This window comes from Giraffa tippelskirchi, chromosome 9 (assembly GCF_054371585.1).
Source record: "Giraffa tippelskirchi isolate mGirTip1 chromosome 9, T2T-mGirTip1v1.2.pri, whole genome shotgun sequence".
Taxonomy (NCBI): Eukaryota; Metazoa; Chordata; class Mammalia; order Artiodactyla; family Giraffidae; genus Giraffa; species Giraffa tippelskirchi.
In genome coordinates, this window is record NC_137283.1 from 94,234,082 (window position 1) to 94,252,720 (window position 18,639).

Consider the following 18,639-nt stretch of genomic DNA (forward strand, 5'->3'; position numbering starts at 1 on the left):
AATGTGAAACCAAAATGGAATATAAGGGAACGCACTAAAAGGGGAGGATGCAGGCAGGTATGGAACTATGGCAGCTACGTTAGTGTGAGGAAGTAAAGATAAGTGAATTTAAAATCAGGGAATGAAATGTCAGGGCAAACTCACAGTCCACATAAGAATTTGGAAGAAAAATAAAACAATACTAAGGGATCAGGAAAACTGCCTGATAACTGGGGCTGCATAACTAACAAGATGTGTGACCTGTGTTTTTCTTTCCTTTCATCCAGTTTCCTCATCTGTAAAATAAAAGCTTAGTGTTCTAGTACTTGAGGTCTGCTAGGGGATGCTTTGTAGAAGTCATGGTAGTAATATTTTGACTGGTGGTTTGTTAAACATTTATTTCATGAGCAGTGGGACTTGAAGACTCTGATATAATTTAACCATTTTCAGGCAGTAAGGAAAAAAAAATAATATTTTTATTACTTTTGGTTGGCCACTAAAAGTATTTAATAAAATCATGAGAAGTTTCTATCTTCAAGGAATTTCATTCTGGACATTACATTTGAAGAGTCCTCTCTTTAAAGAAAACAGAATTATAAATGCCTGGTTTGAAACTGTATTCTTGATTACATATAATTAGCATTCTCATGTTATTATCAGAGCTTATCCTTAAATAATGATTATATCCAATTTATTATATTTTGATCATCTTTATTGATCATTCATACTGACCAGCAAAGTGTAAGTTACGTGATAAAAATGTGTGATATTCTTAGAAGCAAGAAATTGCAGGACTTATAGATATTCTGGTCTACTTTTGAGCACAAGCATATTGTTACAAGTTACTTGGGCTGATAAGATGTGATACATTGTTTACAGAGGAAACCTTTTGGGAATGAAAATACAGTGTATGTTAATTTGAGTTGATGGAGTCTTTTCATGAGTAATATTGGTTAACATAAGTATTGTTCCTACAACTAATAAATTGCTTATTAAGTGTCTTGTATGTGACATGTCCTCTGTTGTAATTCTCTACAAGCATTGTTTTATATAAATTCAGAGCAGCTGTATGAAGTACATATGCTATTGTCTCTGTTTTGCAGTTGAGGAAACTTAGGCCCTGATGGCTCAGATGGTAAAGAATCTGCCTGCAGTGCAGAGACCCAGGTTTGATCCCTGGGTAGGGAAGATCCCCCTGGAGAAGGGAATGGCAACCCACTCCAGTATTCTTGTCTAGAGAATTCCATAGACAGAGGGGCCTGGCTGGCTACAGTCCATGGGGTCGCAAAGAGTTGGACATAACTGAGCGACTAACACTTTCATTTTCAGGCTTGGTGAGAATAAAGTTATTCAAATAAAGTTACAGGTCCAAGGTCATAAAGAATTGTATCTCATGCAGTCTACCTTCCATAGCTCATCTTAACCACTGCCTCTTACTGCTTTGCTTTTAGTTTTTAATAGAACACTTTACACAAGGGTATAGTATTGATATAATATTGAGAAGAATGGTAAAGAATATAAAGGACTTATTTTTTATTTAAGCTATCAAATCTTCTGGGAGGCTGGGAACCTTATGGTATAAATAGAAATACAACTATATTATGGGGCAGAAGCAAAAAGAAATATCAAAGGAAAAAGATTTAGAAATGTTTCATAAAGGAAGTATATTTTAAGATACAATTTGAAGGAGAGTGGGATTTGAAAAGTGGAATTGGGAAAAGACATTTGGAGTCAAGAGAATAGCATGGACAGCTGAAAAAATACACGTCATGTTTGTGGATGGCAAGAGTTTTAGTCGGGCTGTTAAAAGCAGATAAGGGGAGACATCAGAGTATGTGTGCCCTCAATAGAAGGTAAGGTCAGGAAGCAGTTCTTAGCTATTGTAAAATGTGAAATCATTGCATTTTCCTGGTGTCTCTCAGCATTATCTGCATACAGGTGAGACTCAGAGGTTTTTAAGTTGAAGAGCAGAGATAATATTTCCATAAAAATTTGGGGCTGGGTCATAGTAGATCTGCAAGTTCTGATATGGAGTTTGGACTTTTTGTTTAGTAGGCAATAAGGAGCTTTTTGATAGTTTTTGGGCAAAGGCCTAACACAATTGGAATCGTACTTTAAGAAGATTAAATTGACAGTCACGTAGAAGAATGGAATAGGGGCTGTAAAATAAAGAGACTGGAAAACTTCAGCTAATGAATAGCTGAATTAGGGCAGTGGTTTGGGGAATGTAAAAGAGGGGTTGTGTGATATCCTGTTTACAGAAGGGATGCTTTGAATGAGTTGTAGTATCGGCTGACTTCTGAACTTGATAAAGTCTGTTTTATGAGTGGTGTTCCAAATGCTTTTGGGGAACTACAAGAGACACACACAAAAAGCAGCATGATGCACAGATCATTCCCTTTGTGAAAAGAAGCTTAAAAGGGGATGTATAAGGATGACTTTAATCTCTCTGGAGGAGAAACACTCCCCAAAATGTGTTTATCATCCTACACACTAACAATATTAAAAGGTAAAATGACTGAATGGTGGAGGACAACGACAACAAACACGTATCTTCAAAGAGAGAAGCTCACATTTCGAAATGAATTGGAATCTTACTTTCTATTTTGATCTTCGCTTGCAACTCAGCATATCACCTGATGCTGATATATAGAATTTGTTATCAGTTGTTATCCAAGGGAATTTGCCTAAACACAGATATAAAAATCAGGCTCCAATTGTATGTCTGCTCTCTTGAGTGCTAGAGTAAAGGGTCTAAGTTTAAGTCTTAATACTCTGGTTTCATTTTCACTTTTCATACCAGAAAAATGTTAAAGAGTATTATTACACCATTTATCATCCAAAAGAGAACACTTATAAGTCTCATAGGGAGTGCTGGTAATAAGTATACCAGGACAATGCATGTAAACTATGACTGTACTGGGAAAATGAGGACATGCAGCTTATATATAGTTATGTACAACTACCTACAATGTTATATCATCTTCAAAATATACAACTTTTGGGTAATTCAAAGAAATTATATATTATATTGAATTTTTAGCTGTGTAGTTGATACACATGTAAGAATACTTTTAAAAGTTAAAATACTTTTAACTTTAGAGATGGCTTTCCTGATAAGCTAAATTTTGTAAAAATTATGAACAAAATGTTATTAGAGTTATCTCAGTCAAAACAACATTAATAGAGGAGAAAGTACTGGAGGTAAATCATGACTGAAGGAAAGCTGCATGCCATCTCTTTTGTGCGACAATAACATTTGCTTAATCACCTTTTAGTATCCCAGAAGAATACTGCCAAAGTAAAGCACTCACATGTACATAGGCTGCAGTTGTAAATGAGATGTCTTCTGAGGCCCCTGATAGCCGTAAGAATCAAAGCCACCTATGAAATCAACTAGAAAGGACAATTGCTATAATTAGTCAACTTTTCAGAAGAGATACTCATGTTCAAGGTCTTAGACAGATTACTAATATAAACCTTTTAATAATCCATTAAACCAGAAGTAGCTAATTGTGGAGACAAAAAGATAGTTCCTTCAAGGCAGTGATTTCTCCCCACCCCCAACTGTGAGATTCAATTATTGCTTTACATGAATCTATTAACTTGGGAGAAGAAATTATACTCCTTTGAAGCAACCAAGACCTAATTGGAGCAATAAAATTCTCTTGCACAATTAAGATGCTATATGTCTTTTTGGTTAGTGTGGAGATTTTCTGCAACACATTGCAAATGTACAAAAATGATGATAGCTCAAGTGCATGTACCTATCAGCAATTATTATTAGTAATAATATTATATCCTGATTGTCAAGTACAAGGTGCTGTGATGGAGATCATGTAAATTATCTCAGCATGGCTGTCCCTGCCATTCTGTGGTTCGTAATCTTAAATAGACAGTCAGAAATAAAGATATGGAAGAAATTCTAACCAAGGATTCAGATGCATCCGATATACATTTGGTGTAGACATATTGTACAAAATACCTAGAACAGTCAAGTTCAGAGAGTCAGAAAGTACATTGATAGATGCCAGGGACGGGGAGTGGGGTGGGGTGGGGAGGGGGAATGAATGGGGAGTTTGTGCTTAATGGGGACAGAGGTTCATTTTAGGAAGGTTAAAAAATTCGGGAGATGGATGATCGTGAGAGTTGCACAACAATGTGAATGTACTTAGTGTCACTGAACTGTACAGTTAAATGTGGTGAAAATAGTATGTTTTATATTATGTGACTTTTACTGCATTATGAAAGCATTAAACATATTTATAAACAAACAAACAAAAAAAAAACCACAGTCAAATGCGATACACTCCTAGATATTTGAGGTACAATGAGATATAACAAGAATTACTACAGTAGATTATATTATCCAAAAAGGCTGCAACAAGATCTCCTGAATTCCATATCTGCTTACAGTGTGATCTTGACACTCAACCTGTCCTGTGGTTTGGGTCTTTATCCCTTCCTGTTGAACCTGGGTAGAACTTTGTGGCCACTTGGACCCACAGAGTGTGGTAGAAGTGACACTCTATGACTTCTAAGGCTAGATCAAAAAAATGTCACGCACTTACTTCCCTTTGCTCTTCAGGGATGCTCTTTTGGAACACAGCCATCATGCCCAAGCTGGGAAGGGCAAACTAGCCCACGTGGAGAGATCAACAAAGGACCCTTGGATATGATTTTGGCTAAGAGGATGGCTGAGGTCCCAGCTGACAATCAGCATCAACACCCAGACACGTGCCTCCGAATGATCCCAGCCCCAAGCTATTGAGTCAGCCCAGTGTTGGAGTCTCCCCAGCTGAGGCCTCTGACACCGGGGATTACAGACCAGCTATCCTCACAGTGCCTTGTCTGGATTCTTAGCCCACAGTCCACGAGTGTAATCACGGTTGTTTTATACCACTACATTTTGCAAGCAATGGTAACGGTGACAGCAAATATTCACACTAAGAGTGCTGTGAAAAACTTTTTTTGTTGCTTTTTCTTTTTCATTCTGGACATGGAGGTCGTGTGGTGGGGCCAAAAGAGGCAAAATGACAAAAAAAAGCTGACAAGATAGATGACAGGAAGGAGAAAGAGAGGAACCTAGAAACTGAATTAAGATGTTCGAGGATATCTTTGCTTTTTCTAATATCTTATTCTGCTGGTTTAAATTTGGCTAGTTTTTATTCTCTTTTTAATATCCTAAGTGTTACAGGTAGAAATTGGAACAAGTGACATAAAGTCCATGATGTCTGTTTGTTTAGTGGGGAAATCTTTTTATTTTTAAAACAACATTTTATTTTTTAGCTCAGTTTTAGGTCCACAGCAAAATTGAGAAGTTGTGCCCTACCCCACCCCTAATATGTGCCCCACCTCCCCTGCTGTGAGCATCCCACACCAGCGTGGTGCACTGGTTACAGCTGATAAACCTACCTTGACGCATCCTTATCACTCAAAGTCCAGAGTTTGCATTGGCATTCACTTTGGTTTTAAATTCTGTAGGTTTCGACAGATTTGTAATGACATGTATCCACAATTTTGGTATCAGACAGAGTAGTTTCACTGCCCTAAAAATCCTCTGTGTTCTGCCTTTTTAATCCCTGCATTGCATGCATGCTGAGTTGCTTCAGTCGTGTCTGACTCTTGGTGATCCTGTGGACTGTAGCCCATCAGGCTTCTCTGTCCATGCGATCTCCAGGCAAGAAGACTGGAATGGGTTGCCATTGCCTTCTCCAGGGGATCTTCCCGACCCAGGGATCAAACCAGGGTCTCCCACACTGCAGGCAGATTCTTTACCCTCTGAGCCACCAGGGAAGCTCTTTTAATCCCTCCCTCTCCCCTAAACTCTAGCAACCATTGATCTTTTTACTGTCTCCAGTAAATGTCATGCACTTCCCTTTGCTCTTCAGGGATGCTCTCTTTTGGAACAGAACCATCATACCCAAACTGGGAAGGCCAAACTAGCCCATGTGGAGAGTTCAACAAAGGACCCTTGGGTATGATTTTGGCTAACAGGGTGGCTGAGGTTCCAGCTGACAATCAGCATCAACACCCAGACACGTACCTCCAAATGATCCCAGCTCCAAGCTGTTGAGTCAACCCGCCTTTTCTAGAATGTCATACACCTGGACTCCTCTGTTTGTAGCTTTTTCTGATTGGTTTCTTTCAGTTAGTCATATGCTTTGAAGGTGCCTCTATATCCTCTTATGATTTAATCTCTCTCTCTCTTTTTCTAATCATGAAAACCCTGTTACTGAGGCAGAATTTCTCTTCTGGTCAGAAGTGTAGTAGTACAACAGTCCTTCCTTATCCACAGAATACAGTTCAAGGTCCTTAATGGATTCTTGAACCATGAATAGTGCTGAACCCGGTATCTACACAATACTTTACTTTTTTTTTTTCTCCCTGTACTAATGAATAGGTAGCATACACAGCATGAATATGCTGGACAAAGTGATGATTTGTGTTACTGGAGGGACAGAGCAGGATGGTGTGAAATTTCATCACAGTACTCAGAATGGCTCAGAATTTAAAACTTAAGAATTGTTTATTCTGTTTAATCTTTCCAGACTGCAGTTGACTGCAGATAACTGAAACCATGATATGGAGGTCTAGAGTGTAATGAAAAGAACAGAGATCTGATGTTAGAAGGATCAGGATTCAAATACTGCTTTGACCGCTTGCCAGCTGTGTGACCTTAGACAAAGCACTTAACTTCTCTTACACAAGAATTATAACACTTATATTGTTAGTGTGAGGATAAAATGAGGGATGTAGAGCCCTGGGTGAGACATGTGGTGTGGAAGAAGAAAACTAAAAACCCTTAAGAATTCAGGATTTTCTTTATAATTCTTCTAAACTGTGCAGTGTAGGAGAAAGGAAGTGTTTAATTTGGAACAACTACAGGACTATAGGACTTCCCTGGTGGCTTGGATGGTAAAGAATCTGCCTGCAATGCAGGAGACCTGCGTTCAATCCCTGGGTTGGAAAGATCCCCTGGAGAAGAGAAAGGCTACCCCCTCTATTATTCTGGCCTGGAGAATTCCATGGACAGAGGAGCCCGCTGAGTTACAGTCCATGGGGTTGCAAAAGAGTCAGGCATGACTTAGTGAGCAAATAACAGCAACTAGATGTTTGGCTTATAGCTCAAAATTTGTTGTCTAGGAGGGTGTTGCTGCCTTTAGAAGAACAAAAAGAATTGAGAGAAGGGAGTGTGTATTTGGCTTCATTAGGAAATGGGGTCGTGAAGAGTCAGACACGACTGAACGACTTCACTTTCACTTTTCACTTTCATGCATTGGAGAAGGAAATGGCAACCCACTCCAGTGTTCTTGCCTGGAGAATCCCAGGGACGGCGGAGCCTGATGGGCTTCCGTCTATGGGGTCGCACAGAGTCGGACACGACTGAAGCGACACAGCAGCAGCAGCAGCAGCAGCAGCAGGAAATGTAGTATGTAAGTGGCATATATGAGCAGCAAAGACCAGAAAACATTTGGGAAAAGGGAACTATAATTGTAATTGGTGGGAGACAAATTAGAGACTTGCTGGGACTGTAGAAGTGAATTTTCTTTTTTCCTCATTCAGCTTTATTGTGTTTCATTGAAACCTATCTCCACCTGACATGTTATGAATCTACTTTTTTTGTTGATCTCAGCACTGTAATGTAAGCTGCATGAGATTTACTGTTTACTACAGGGCCCCAGAACCCAGAACACTGTCTGGCTCATGGAAGCCAGATTTACTGAATATACTCTTTAGGCTGTTTTAAAAAAAGGCAGGTGATTTAGCATGGAAGATGCTGGTAAAATTTCTAGGTGAAATTTAAGTGCATTTACCCTTTCTTCAGAAGGCCTTGAATGATAATTAAGGGAAGACCTTTTACAGAAGATCTAGAATGTCAGTAATTGCTTGGATCCTGTGAGACAAAAGAAATCTTTTGGATATCAATGGAAAGAAGGCACCATTCTAGTTTCTTTGGTGGAGAAAAATGGAAGGAAAAAAGCTGCTGCTGTGGCTGCTAAGTCACTTCAGTCGTGTCTGACTCTGTGTGACCCCATAGACGGCAGCCCACCAGGCTCCTCCGTCCCTGGGATTCTCCAGGCAAGAACACTGGAGTGGGTTGCCATTTCCTTCTCCAATGCATGCAAGTGAAAAGTGAAAGTGAAGTCGCTCAGTCATGTCCGACTCGCCGAGACCCCATGGACTGCAGCCTACCAGGCTCCTCCGTCCATGGGATTTTCCAGGCAAGAGTACTGGAGTGGGTTGCCATTGCCTTCTCCAGGAAAAAAGCTAGGACTTGCTTTAGCATCAACATAACTAGGGTAAGAGGGATCATTCGATGATTGCTATCAAATGTTGCAAAAATGTTGATAACTGGTAGAGAAAACATTGGTTTCTTTCTGGCAAGTTCATAGCATTCTAAATAGAGGCACATGACTGGGTAGAAGGTGACAAAATGAAAGAAAATTTGTACTTGTTTAATCTTTGCCTCATTGGAGCAGTTTGCTTTTGGTTCTCTTGAAACAACTCAGGAATGTTATTTTCTTTGCAGTTGATTTTTTCTTTGCCTTAGTTTTCGTATCTACAGTATGGGTGTGTTTTTATCTACTGACCTGTGGAGGCACAGGGATACCCAGTTATTTTAAATTAGTAAAGTGCCATATCAGTTTAACAACTATGATTTGATAACATTAATAATAGTGGAATTTAGAAATTACCAAGTAAGAGAAAAATGCTTTTTGAAGGAATATTCTTCAATCAAATATGTCCCCTGTTGTGAGCTTCTCTTTTATTTAAACCTTTTAATCATGAACACTGAGTTCAGCAAACCTAAAGCTGCTTTTTAAAAATACATGTTGGCAGGGAGGTATTGTAATATAAAATTTTACCTTGGTTCTTAATGACAAAAGCCACTAGTCAACACACTCGTTTGGAGACAGAGCTGGAAAATACCATGGGGGGAAATTTTAAAAGGCAGCTCACAGAAAGCTAAGCCTAAATATTTGGAAGCACTCATTGAAAGATGTTAAAGAATTTCCATGGGCCTATGAAGACAGAGTATAAATCCATTATCTCTGCAGGTGAGGATTCCAAGGGTACTTATCTCCAGTGGCACAAAAGGAATTTCAGAGCATAACCAACCACAGTCCAAGTCCAAAAAACCCCTGTTCCTCCCACGCAGACTTACTTGGAGGCAGCAATTCAGCTTCTTCTGTGAGCTTGATGTGCTCAGTCTGGACTTACATCTCTGAGTGGACCTGGAACTATTTTTTATTTTTTCTGATTAGGAAAACACAGTCCTTTGTAGGTAGGGGTGCTTTACGCCACCATTGACTGAAAAGTCACTAAAGTGTGACACTACAGAGAGCTTCTAGCAGGCGAAACATGCATTGAATGAAATGAGACTTATTAGCTAAACCACAGCAGATGCGTCACTTCCTAACCTTGTTCAGAAAATAACCTTCTCTCAGGGTCTTAGGGTTGTGTCTTCCATGTTTCTCTCTTAGTTGTATCACAGTCAGATCTTCAGTGTTTTAACTCGGTAGATACATTTAAGTACACTAAAAACTACAAAGGAAATATTTCTTTAGAGATATTTGAGTAACTATTTTAAGCTGTTGGTTCTAAAAACTTAATGAAAATGCAGTACACATTTCTACTTGATAAACTGTTTTGTCTTTTCACTTTTGCCTATTTTTGCTGATTCTCAGTGTGGCCAGTACCTTAGGTGAGATTTGAAGAAACACATGTTGGTTTTCTGCTGAGACGAGGGTCTTGCTGTTGAATCATCTTCTAGTAGTCACCACGGGCTGCATCACAGGGAAAGTGTAAAGTAGTGGAAAGATTGAGGGCTTAGGAGTCAGAAGACCTGGGCTCAGTTGTGCGTTCCCTTCTTACTAGCACTGTACCCACAAGCAGGTCACAACTGCTCTGAGCCTGACTTTCTTCCTCTGTGAAGTGGAGATAATAAAACAATTTCAACTTCACAGGGTTTTGTATGTGTACGACTAGATGCACGTATTTTATGGATACACTACAGGTAGGTGTGGGGTCTCATCTCTTTTAGCAAGGGATTTATACAAAAAGAATGATACGAAGTATGCTTTATACGTTTAGTTTCTTTACTGAGAGGATGAGAATTTTTCAGGCCAGGAAAGCAAATGGAGATAAGTAAGGGTCAAAGAAGAGAACTTTGTGTTAGAATTTACGTGAAGTTAGTGTGGAATGATGAAAGTGTGGAAGTCATCAGCAGAAGCTGAGGTGGGTTTATGGAAACCCTTCACATGCCCACTTGGTTGGTTAACTATAGTCTGGCAAGTGATAGGCGTAACCCATGTGACATATTGTAGAAGAAAAGGAAGGATATTGTATATAGTAAAAAAAAAAACACTACCTAGAACTGAGTTTCCATTTTTCAAATATTTTTGGAAATCACCTCGTATCTTATCCTAAAGGATGGAGAGAGGCTGGACCTGACTTGGTTTGTGGTCTGTGAGGCTTCGACCCATGAGTAGGAAAAAGGAAATTTTGAGTGGAGTGAGTGAAAGTGAAGAGACCAAGAGCTTGTCTCCTGGATTGGGCCGAGGGAATGAGGCCAAGGCTAGGAGAGAAGCTTTGGAGAAGAAAAGCTGAACCATTCTGCTCAGATTTGGGCAAGGTTTCAAGAAGATATGGCTCAGATGGTAAAGAATCTCCCTGCAATGCAGGAGACCTGGGTTTGATCCCTGGGTTGGGAAGATCCTCTGGAAAAGGAAATGGCAACCCACTCCAGTGTTCTTGCCTGGAGAATTCCATGGACAGAGGAGCCTGGCAAGCTACATTCCGTAGGACCACAAATAGTTGTACACAACTGAGTGACTAACACTTTCACTTTTCAAGAAGATAGAAGGATAATTGCTGGCATGGAGAACCCTCGCGGTTCTGAGGGGAAAATGGGACGAGTTGATGTCTGGTAGCTTTGGTTTTTCTCAGGTTTGGGTACTAGGCGTAAGGTACTTGGAAGGGTTTGGAGCAGGTCCCATGGCGACTGTGTCACACCGTCAGTGGGAGAGGAGTGAAAGCTGTGTTGGGAAGAGGGTGCACCCAGGTGGGCTTAGGGGCTCTCCCCAGCTGTTGTGCAGCAGCCCTGGATTAGAAGTAGAGACACTGCATCTGAGCTGCATCAGGCAAGGATATCGGAAATCCAAGCCTGATGGAGGAGAACGCAAGGAAGAAACCAAAGGTGCCTGTAAGAGCATCACTGTTCTTGTGCATCTGGGAGGGAGATGATGAGTAGAAAGATAAACAAAACTTCCAATGGAGGGAAGCTCCTAAATAAAGATGAAGAAAAAAGTCCTCCAGGAGGGAGGCAGGAAAACAAAAGGAGTAAATGTAGGAGTTTACAGTCAGGCAGAGAGTGTTAGAACTGGTGATTTTTAGAGACGCCTTCTTCCTCCATAGTGAAGGTGATCCAAATGAGCCTGCTTGGTGAAGGGAACTACGGGGGTAGGTGGTGAAGTGAGTGGTGACAAAGGTGGTTAAGTGAGACGGTCAAGAAATTGTACAGCTAGAGTCAGAAAACTGTGTATTCAGATAGCTTTAATGCTTTGAGTAGATATGGAATCACGGGTAGAGTGTGATAAAATGACCTTTATTTTCAAGGTTCCTGGCATCACTTTGTGCCATGGCATTTGGGTGGATTAGATACACCAGTCTCTGTTTTGTTCTTCCCTTAGAGAATGGTTTTCAATTATATGTGACGTGTCTTTCAGTCGAAATTGGAGAGCAGTTATTACAAGCTCTAGGCAGGCTAGTTAGACACAGTTGGCTATCTCTTCACAGCTGACATCCGGGATATATTTAGAAGGCACAGCCCACTTAAATGCAGGTTTTAATTAGGGTGTGGGCATATCGATATATCCATATTTAGGAAAATGAAAAATAAAACATGGATGCTAAAATCCCCAAGAGAGAACTGTTTCTCCCCTTGTACCTTCTGGTTACACAATTTTTGTATTATTTTGCAGCCTCCAGAAAGGAGGACTAAACCTAAATTAATCATCTTTATAGAACAGTGATAGCAGTTTCAGGTATGAGGATGTCCAGTGGTCACTCTAATGTTTTCCTAGATACTTGGGGTAGGTGAAACTAGATTTTCCATGTGGGGTTCATTGAAAACACATAAGATGATTCCTGTGTGAATTATGGTGTCCATTTGGTCAATATGGGTGAAAAAGTTATCCTTTTAAGAAAAGGCACATCTATTTTTGTTAAATTCTGCACATCCCTCTGATTTATCCTTTAGGTTCAGTGGGAATGTCATTTCTTCAGGGAGGAATTTCTTAGTCCTCTTAACTGGATGAGGAACCACTGGAGGTAAGTCCCCCCATCCCTACTCTCCTTATCTGAATGCCCATCACACTTTGGTGTATTTCCTCGTGTGAACCGTGTGCTGGGTTGTAGGCATCAGGGAGGCAAAGACAGTGTCTGCTTCATCCCTAGTGACTAACACACAGCTTCCCATGTGGAGTGGCTACTCGGTTTCATGGTGAACTGATGTGTAAAGTGTACCTGGACCTGGGAGGCAAGTTCGGCTCCCAGCACCGCCTCTAAATGATGGACTTGGAGCAAATCAGTGTTCCCTTCCACAGCTGTAGAATCAGGGGATTAAATAGGTGATTGCTAATATTGTTCACCGCTCTATGATCTGCATGATTCCATATTTGTGGGATTGTTTTACATACTGATAATAGCAGTAGAGCATTTAAAATGAACTAACCTGTGAAGACATAATGAGTGGGAAAAATTCGTGTAAAGGAGTTGTTCCCTCTCTGGCTGTTGCTGCTGTTACGCATCGATTTTACTGAGCAGGTTTCTAGGGAGATGAACTGAAGAATAGCGTCTGTTGGAACCTGAGACTCGAGACATGACATTTCCCAATTGGGGAACAGAGTGATGAAAAAGAGTGGGAGCTGGGAGAGAAAAAATAGGGTAGACAAGCTTGGGAGCCCACAGAAATACTGTCACCCCCATTCAGTTTACTTCCACAATGAAGGTACACAGATGAGTGACTGTGTGCATCCCTTTGCCTCTGTGCTCTTGGGAATTCCTTTCGCATCAACTCCATTAGTTACAAAGGCAGCAATCCATATCCAATTTTCTTTTTGTGTCAGGATTGTTCATGTATAAACCAGGATTCTTTGTGGGAAACATTTGCAATTAATCCCATAAACAAACAAACAAACAAAAAATGCAAATCTTGCTCTGCCCTAAGGCAGCCCTGCTGACTCTGAGGCCAGACCGCCATCTATTATACACAGAAATGAATTGAAATTCCCACTTTGGGTCTAACCTAATTTTCCAGTGATAATAGGCATGGATTCCCAGAAGCACTGTACGCCTCTTGATAGTAATGTCCTCATTTCCTTTCCTGGTAAATGTTTTAAATAAAGATTTTAGCACCAAAGGAAATTAACCTTTAAATTAATTGTAATTATAAAATGCCACCACTGATTTTTGTCTTCAGCCTAATTACTTTCTATTATTTAAACAAACCTCACCTCCTGCGAGTTTTAAGTTTGTTTCTCCTTCACCCCCTGCCACACAATGCCAACCCGTCCTCGTGGAGGCCTGCTTGCCTCTCTGCCGCTGGAGCAGCCCCGTTTAAATGTCACGCAGGATTGAGGGTTTGCCCCGTGCTGTTTATTTACAAGGCACTCTAACTGCTCTGCGAACGGCAGCTCTGCTCAGATGCTTTCGTTCCGCATACCTGGTGGCCGTCTTGTCTTTAGAGAGGAGGTGCTTTTAGTCCTCCTGCTGTTAAGAAGGCGATAGCCAAGCCTGGCCTTCTATTCCTATTAGATGCCGTTGCCACCGCTAAAGCAAAACTGGTCATAATGAATTTGGCGACTGCCAGCATCCTTTATCAGAAGACTGACTTCGAATGTACAGTCTTCTTTCTCAGCACGTCTCAGCACTGGAGGGCTCCTAGACGTCTGTTTCCTGTGCCAGCTCTTTGTCTTGTTCTCATTTGTTCTTTCAAGACAGGACTAAAGGATCCCATCTACTTTATTTGTGAGCATGTATGTTGGTGCTGAAAGCATCCTGTTTTTCTGCCACTTAGCTGCTTTCCTTCTCATGTCATTATCAATGTGAATAAAGAGAGAGATGGTGAGGAAACGGGTACAGAACATGTGTTAAGAGGATTGGAAGAGGCAAAGTAATCACAATGGGAGATGTTTCTTTTAATCCTTTCTGTAAATATCACCACTTCTCCTGCCTTTCATGAGCGCTGGCTTTCTTTTCCATTGAGGCGGATTAAAACAACTTGGATATTATTTATCTGCTGCATCACGTTGGTTTTCTGCATTACATACCTCCTTTATTACACCCCAGTTAAAGGGCCTCTTTTGCTGGTCTGAATATTGTTACCTCAACATTGACTCTTTAGAAACATGGGCCTGATTGCTTCGAATCAACAAAGGGTAGAGAATGAATCAATTTCTTCCCCCGTATTTTTGACTTGGGAACATGGTGTGCATGCTCAGTCACTCCGTTGTGTTCGTTTCTGACTCCTTGCAACCCTATGGAATGTAGCCTGCCAGGCTCCTCTGTCCATGGAGTTTCCCAGGAAAGAATATTGGATATAGGAGTGGTTTGCCATTTCCTTCTCCAGGGGATCTTCCTGACCCAGGGATCCAACTGGTGTTTCCTGTGTCTCCTGCATTGGCAGGCAGATTCTTTACCACTGAGCCACCTGGGATTCCCTCGGGAACATTAGATTTATTTAAGGATGAATCAGTGTGCATGTATGTGTGTGTATGTTTGTGTATAAAAAACTATGGAGTATAACAGAGTAGCTGCTAAGAGAATAGGGAGAAAATGAGAAATAATTGTTAAAGAAGACTCAACTTGGACCTGAATTTTCATTGTTCAGTTGACCAGTCATGTCTGACTCTTTGTGGTCCCACAGACTAAAGCACACCAGGCCTCCCTGTCCCTCACCATCTCCCAGAGTTTGCTCAAGTTCATGTTCATTGCATCGGTGATGCCATCCAGCCATCTCATTCTCTGAAGCCCTCTTTTCCTTCTGCCCTCAATCTTTCCCAGCATCAGGGACTTTTTCCAGTGAGTTGGCTGTTCGCGTCAGGTGATCAAAATACTGTAGCTTCACCTTCAGATTTAGTCCTTCCAATGAGCATTCGGGGTTGATTTCGCTTAAGATTGACTGGTTTGATCTCCTTACTGCCCAAGGGACTCTCATGAGTTTTCTCCAGCACCACAGTTTGAAGGCATCAATTCTTTGGTGCTCTTTGACGTTCTGCCTTCTTTCCAGTCCAGCTCTCACAACCATACATGACCACTGGGAAGACTGTATAGTCTTGACTATATGGACCTTTGTCAGCAGAGTAATGTCTCTACTTTTCAACCCAGTGTCTAGGTTTGTCATAGCTTTTCTGCTGAGAAGCAATTGTCTTCTGATTTCATTGTGCAGTCACCATCTGCAGTGATTTTAGAGACCTAGAAGAGGAAATCTGTCACTACTTCCACCTTTTCCCCTATTTGTCATGAAGTAATGGGTCTAGATGCCATGATCTTAGTTTTTTTTAGTATTTAGTTTTAAGCTGGCTCATGAACTCTCCTCCTTCACCCTCATCAAGAAGCCTTTAGTTCCTGTTTGCTTTCTGCCATTAGAGTGGTATTGTCTGCATATCTAAGGTTGTTGATGTTTCTCCCGCCTGTCTTGATTCCAGCTTATAACTCATCCATCCCGTCATTTGTGATGATGTGCTCAGTGTTTAGTTTAAACAAACATGGTGACAACAGACAGTCCTGTTGTTCAATCCTGAGCAATCAGTTGTTCCATACTAGGCTCTAACTGTTGCTTCTTGACCCACATACAGGTTTCTCAGGAGACAGCTAAGACGGTCTGGGATTCTCATCTCTTTAAGAGCGTTCCACAGTTTGTCATGATCCACAAAGTCAAAGGCTTTAGCATAGTTGATGAAACAGAGGTAGATATTTATTTGGAATTCCCTTGCTTTCTCTGTGATCCAGCAAATGTTGGCAATTTGATGCCTGGTTCCTCTGCCTTTTTTAAACCCAGCTTTAAACCAGGTTTGGACTTCCAAACCCAGTCTGGAAGTTCTTGGTTTGTGAAACGCTGAAGCGTAGCATGCAAGATTTTAAGCATGACCTTACTAGCTTGGGAGATGAGTGCAGTTGTCTGATGGTTAACACATTCTTTAGTTCTGCTCTTCTTGGGAATTGGACCTGAATATCCAAATTTAAAAATAAAGCGCTTATGTTTTCTCTTCCGTGACCACAAGAGGGAGCAATTTAACAGCTGGCTGAAAAGACCAGTACTAATTTCGGGAGACTTAATATAAAAATTGTCTCACAATTAGGGAAGGCTGTTGTCATCGATAGGAGCTCACATGTTACTGACAGGAGGCACACGTGTATGTATTTGTTTTCAGGTGTTGATCATCTAGTCTGCCTTTTGTTTTTACTTATGGCAGCATATCTCCCCCCCACAGCTTTCTTCCATTTGTAGAAAATGATGAAAGCCGCTTTATTCTTACTCATTTTTCGTTTACTTAGAATAAACTGGAGTCTACCAAAGTGTCACATTCCTTTGGAGTTTCCATATAGTCCAGGAGATGTTAGTGGATAGCTAATTGGTTGGTTCATTTATTTCCCACATACTTATTGAGGGATAGGTTAGATGCTGAGGCTATAGCAGTGGTCAAGATAAGTGTGGTCCCCAGAGACATCGCCTAACACTCTCTTCCCCTGAGGGAGTCAGTATGTCCTGTGTGATGTCAGAAGTTCACGGATAACGCTCAGTGACCTTGGGCAAGTTGTTTAATCTTTATGGGTCTATAAAATTAAAGTGTTGAAATAGAGCAGTAGGCAGTAGTTTTCCATCATTTCAAACTCTGCAGTGTTCTTAGTTCATAAGAAATCTGAAGCCGAATCAGGAGCTGTAAAATTTAACAGATGCAGAGCTCCTGCTCTGGAAGGTTGGGAAAGGAGCAAAGTGACACCCTCTCCTCTGGCCCCTCTGTGGCTCTGCAGAGCACTAGCTAGAGATGAGTAGCATCCGAAGTCTGGGGCTCCAGACCCTAATAATGAGTGATTCTGTTCAGAGATGGGGAAAGGAGTGACAAATTTTGGTTTTGTGGTAGGCTGGCAGATATAAACAAGATTACTTCAGTCAGTCACCTTCAGAATTGCAAAACAAATGTTGTAAAGAAAACAATAATATATTATACTTTCATTTGACTGTTTGAGTATGATATTTGTGAAGTAAAATAGGCAAATCATTCTCATAACTCTACCTGTCAACCTGGCACTCAGGAACTTCGCACCTTTTTTGAACTGCTAATTGCCTACCCCTTGGGTTATGTTTGGTGAGTGATTTATAAGTAATAAGAAAGAAAGCTGAGGTTACCAAGCAGAACGTATAATATGGTCCTGACAACCAGATAGAGAGACAGAAAAAGATAGGAAGAAAGGAGACATATACCCAAATGTTAACTGAGACCCAGAATTTGAAACTGTGAAATCATTCTAACTTTCTTTTTCTTTCATCTCTATGTTCTCTACATTCTGCAGTAACTTACATCTCTTTATAAACAGAAAGAACCAATTTTTTTTTAATGGATGAGTACTCCTCCTTTGCTACCTCTACCTACCCTCAGAGGTGGGAGAGCGTGTCCTTGTCCTCAAAGAATAGTATCCAAACTCAGTGGTCCTGTCCAACTAGAAAAATGATCAAAGTGTGCAGAACAGAGTTCAATACACAGAAGTGTAGGCCAGCAGGCTTTAGAAGAAAAATCAAACAAAAATAACAGAAAATTATTAGCCTCAGAGAAGTGAATAATTTCCTGTGGTTTGCTTTTCAAATGAAAGGTTCCATAAATTGATTATGACTTTTATCCCAAGGCCAGTTTGTTTTGGAGAATTCAGGACAGGATTTTATGCATCTGTGCTTGGTTGGTAGGTTCATGCACATGTGTATCTACAAGTTTAAACATCTAGAATTAATTTTTTAATATTTTTTCAAAATAAGCCCCCTTAGGATATTTTAAAAATGGCATTCTGCATATTTTCCCGGATGATTTGAATATTTAATAACATTTGCAAACACATCGAATCTCTTTTAGAAAAGATAGTGAGCACTTAGAAAAATGTCGGCTTCCCAGGTGGCGCTAGTGGTAAAGAACCTGCCTGTCAAAGCAAGAGACAGAAGAGACACAGGTTTGATCCCTGGGTCAGGAAGATCCCCTGGAGGAGGAAATGGCAACCCCTCCAGTATTCTTGCCTGGAGAATCCCATGGACAGAGGATTCTGGCGGGCTACAGTCCATGGGATCACAAAGAGTCAAACACGACTGAAGCGACTTAGCACACACTTAGAAAAATGGATCCATTTTCCAGAGGACTGATGTTTATTTTTAGTTCTAGTTTAACTGTTAAGGAAAAGGTTTATAAGAACACATAATAAAAATTTAGAAATCATGTTGGCTTTTTTTTTCCTACTATGGATCAGTGATATTTTCCACAGCTGCATGTTTTCCTTTTAATTGTCACATCTAACAGCGCTAACATAGCAGATAAGTTCTTAGTTCTGTCACTGTAAGTGGACATTGGACTCTGGTGCAGAGAAGCTGAAGATTAAGGGAGAGAAGAGTTA

The 18,639-nt window shown here is 40.6% G+C and overlaps 1 protein-coding gene across 2 annotated transcripts in view; it reads right to left on the bottom strand.

Moving 5' to 3' along the window:
- The window catches only part of NKAIN2 (sodium/potassium transporting ATPase interacting 2), a 635,629-nt gene that overhangs the window by 3,450 nt on the left and 613,540 nt on the right, over positions 1–18,639 (bottom strand). Inside the window, exons 6-7 of one of the 2 annotated variants that reach the window (XM_081530500.1) lie at positions 3,294–3,375; positions 2,578–2,666 (exon numbers count right to left, since the gene is read on the bottom strand). In XM_081530500.1, the coding sequence (XP_081386626.1) occupies positions 2,642–2,666; positions 3,294–3,375 (107 nt within the window). In that variant the 3' untranslated portion in view covers positions 2,578–2,641. Of the gene's footprint in view, positions 1–2,577; positions 2,667–3,250; positions 3,376–18,639 lie in introns of both variants that reach the window. The other variant, XM_081530501.1, reaches the window with a different exon arrangement.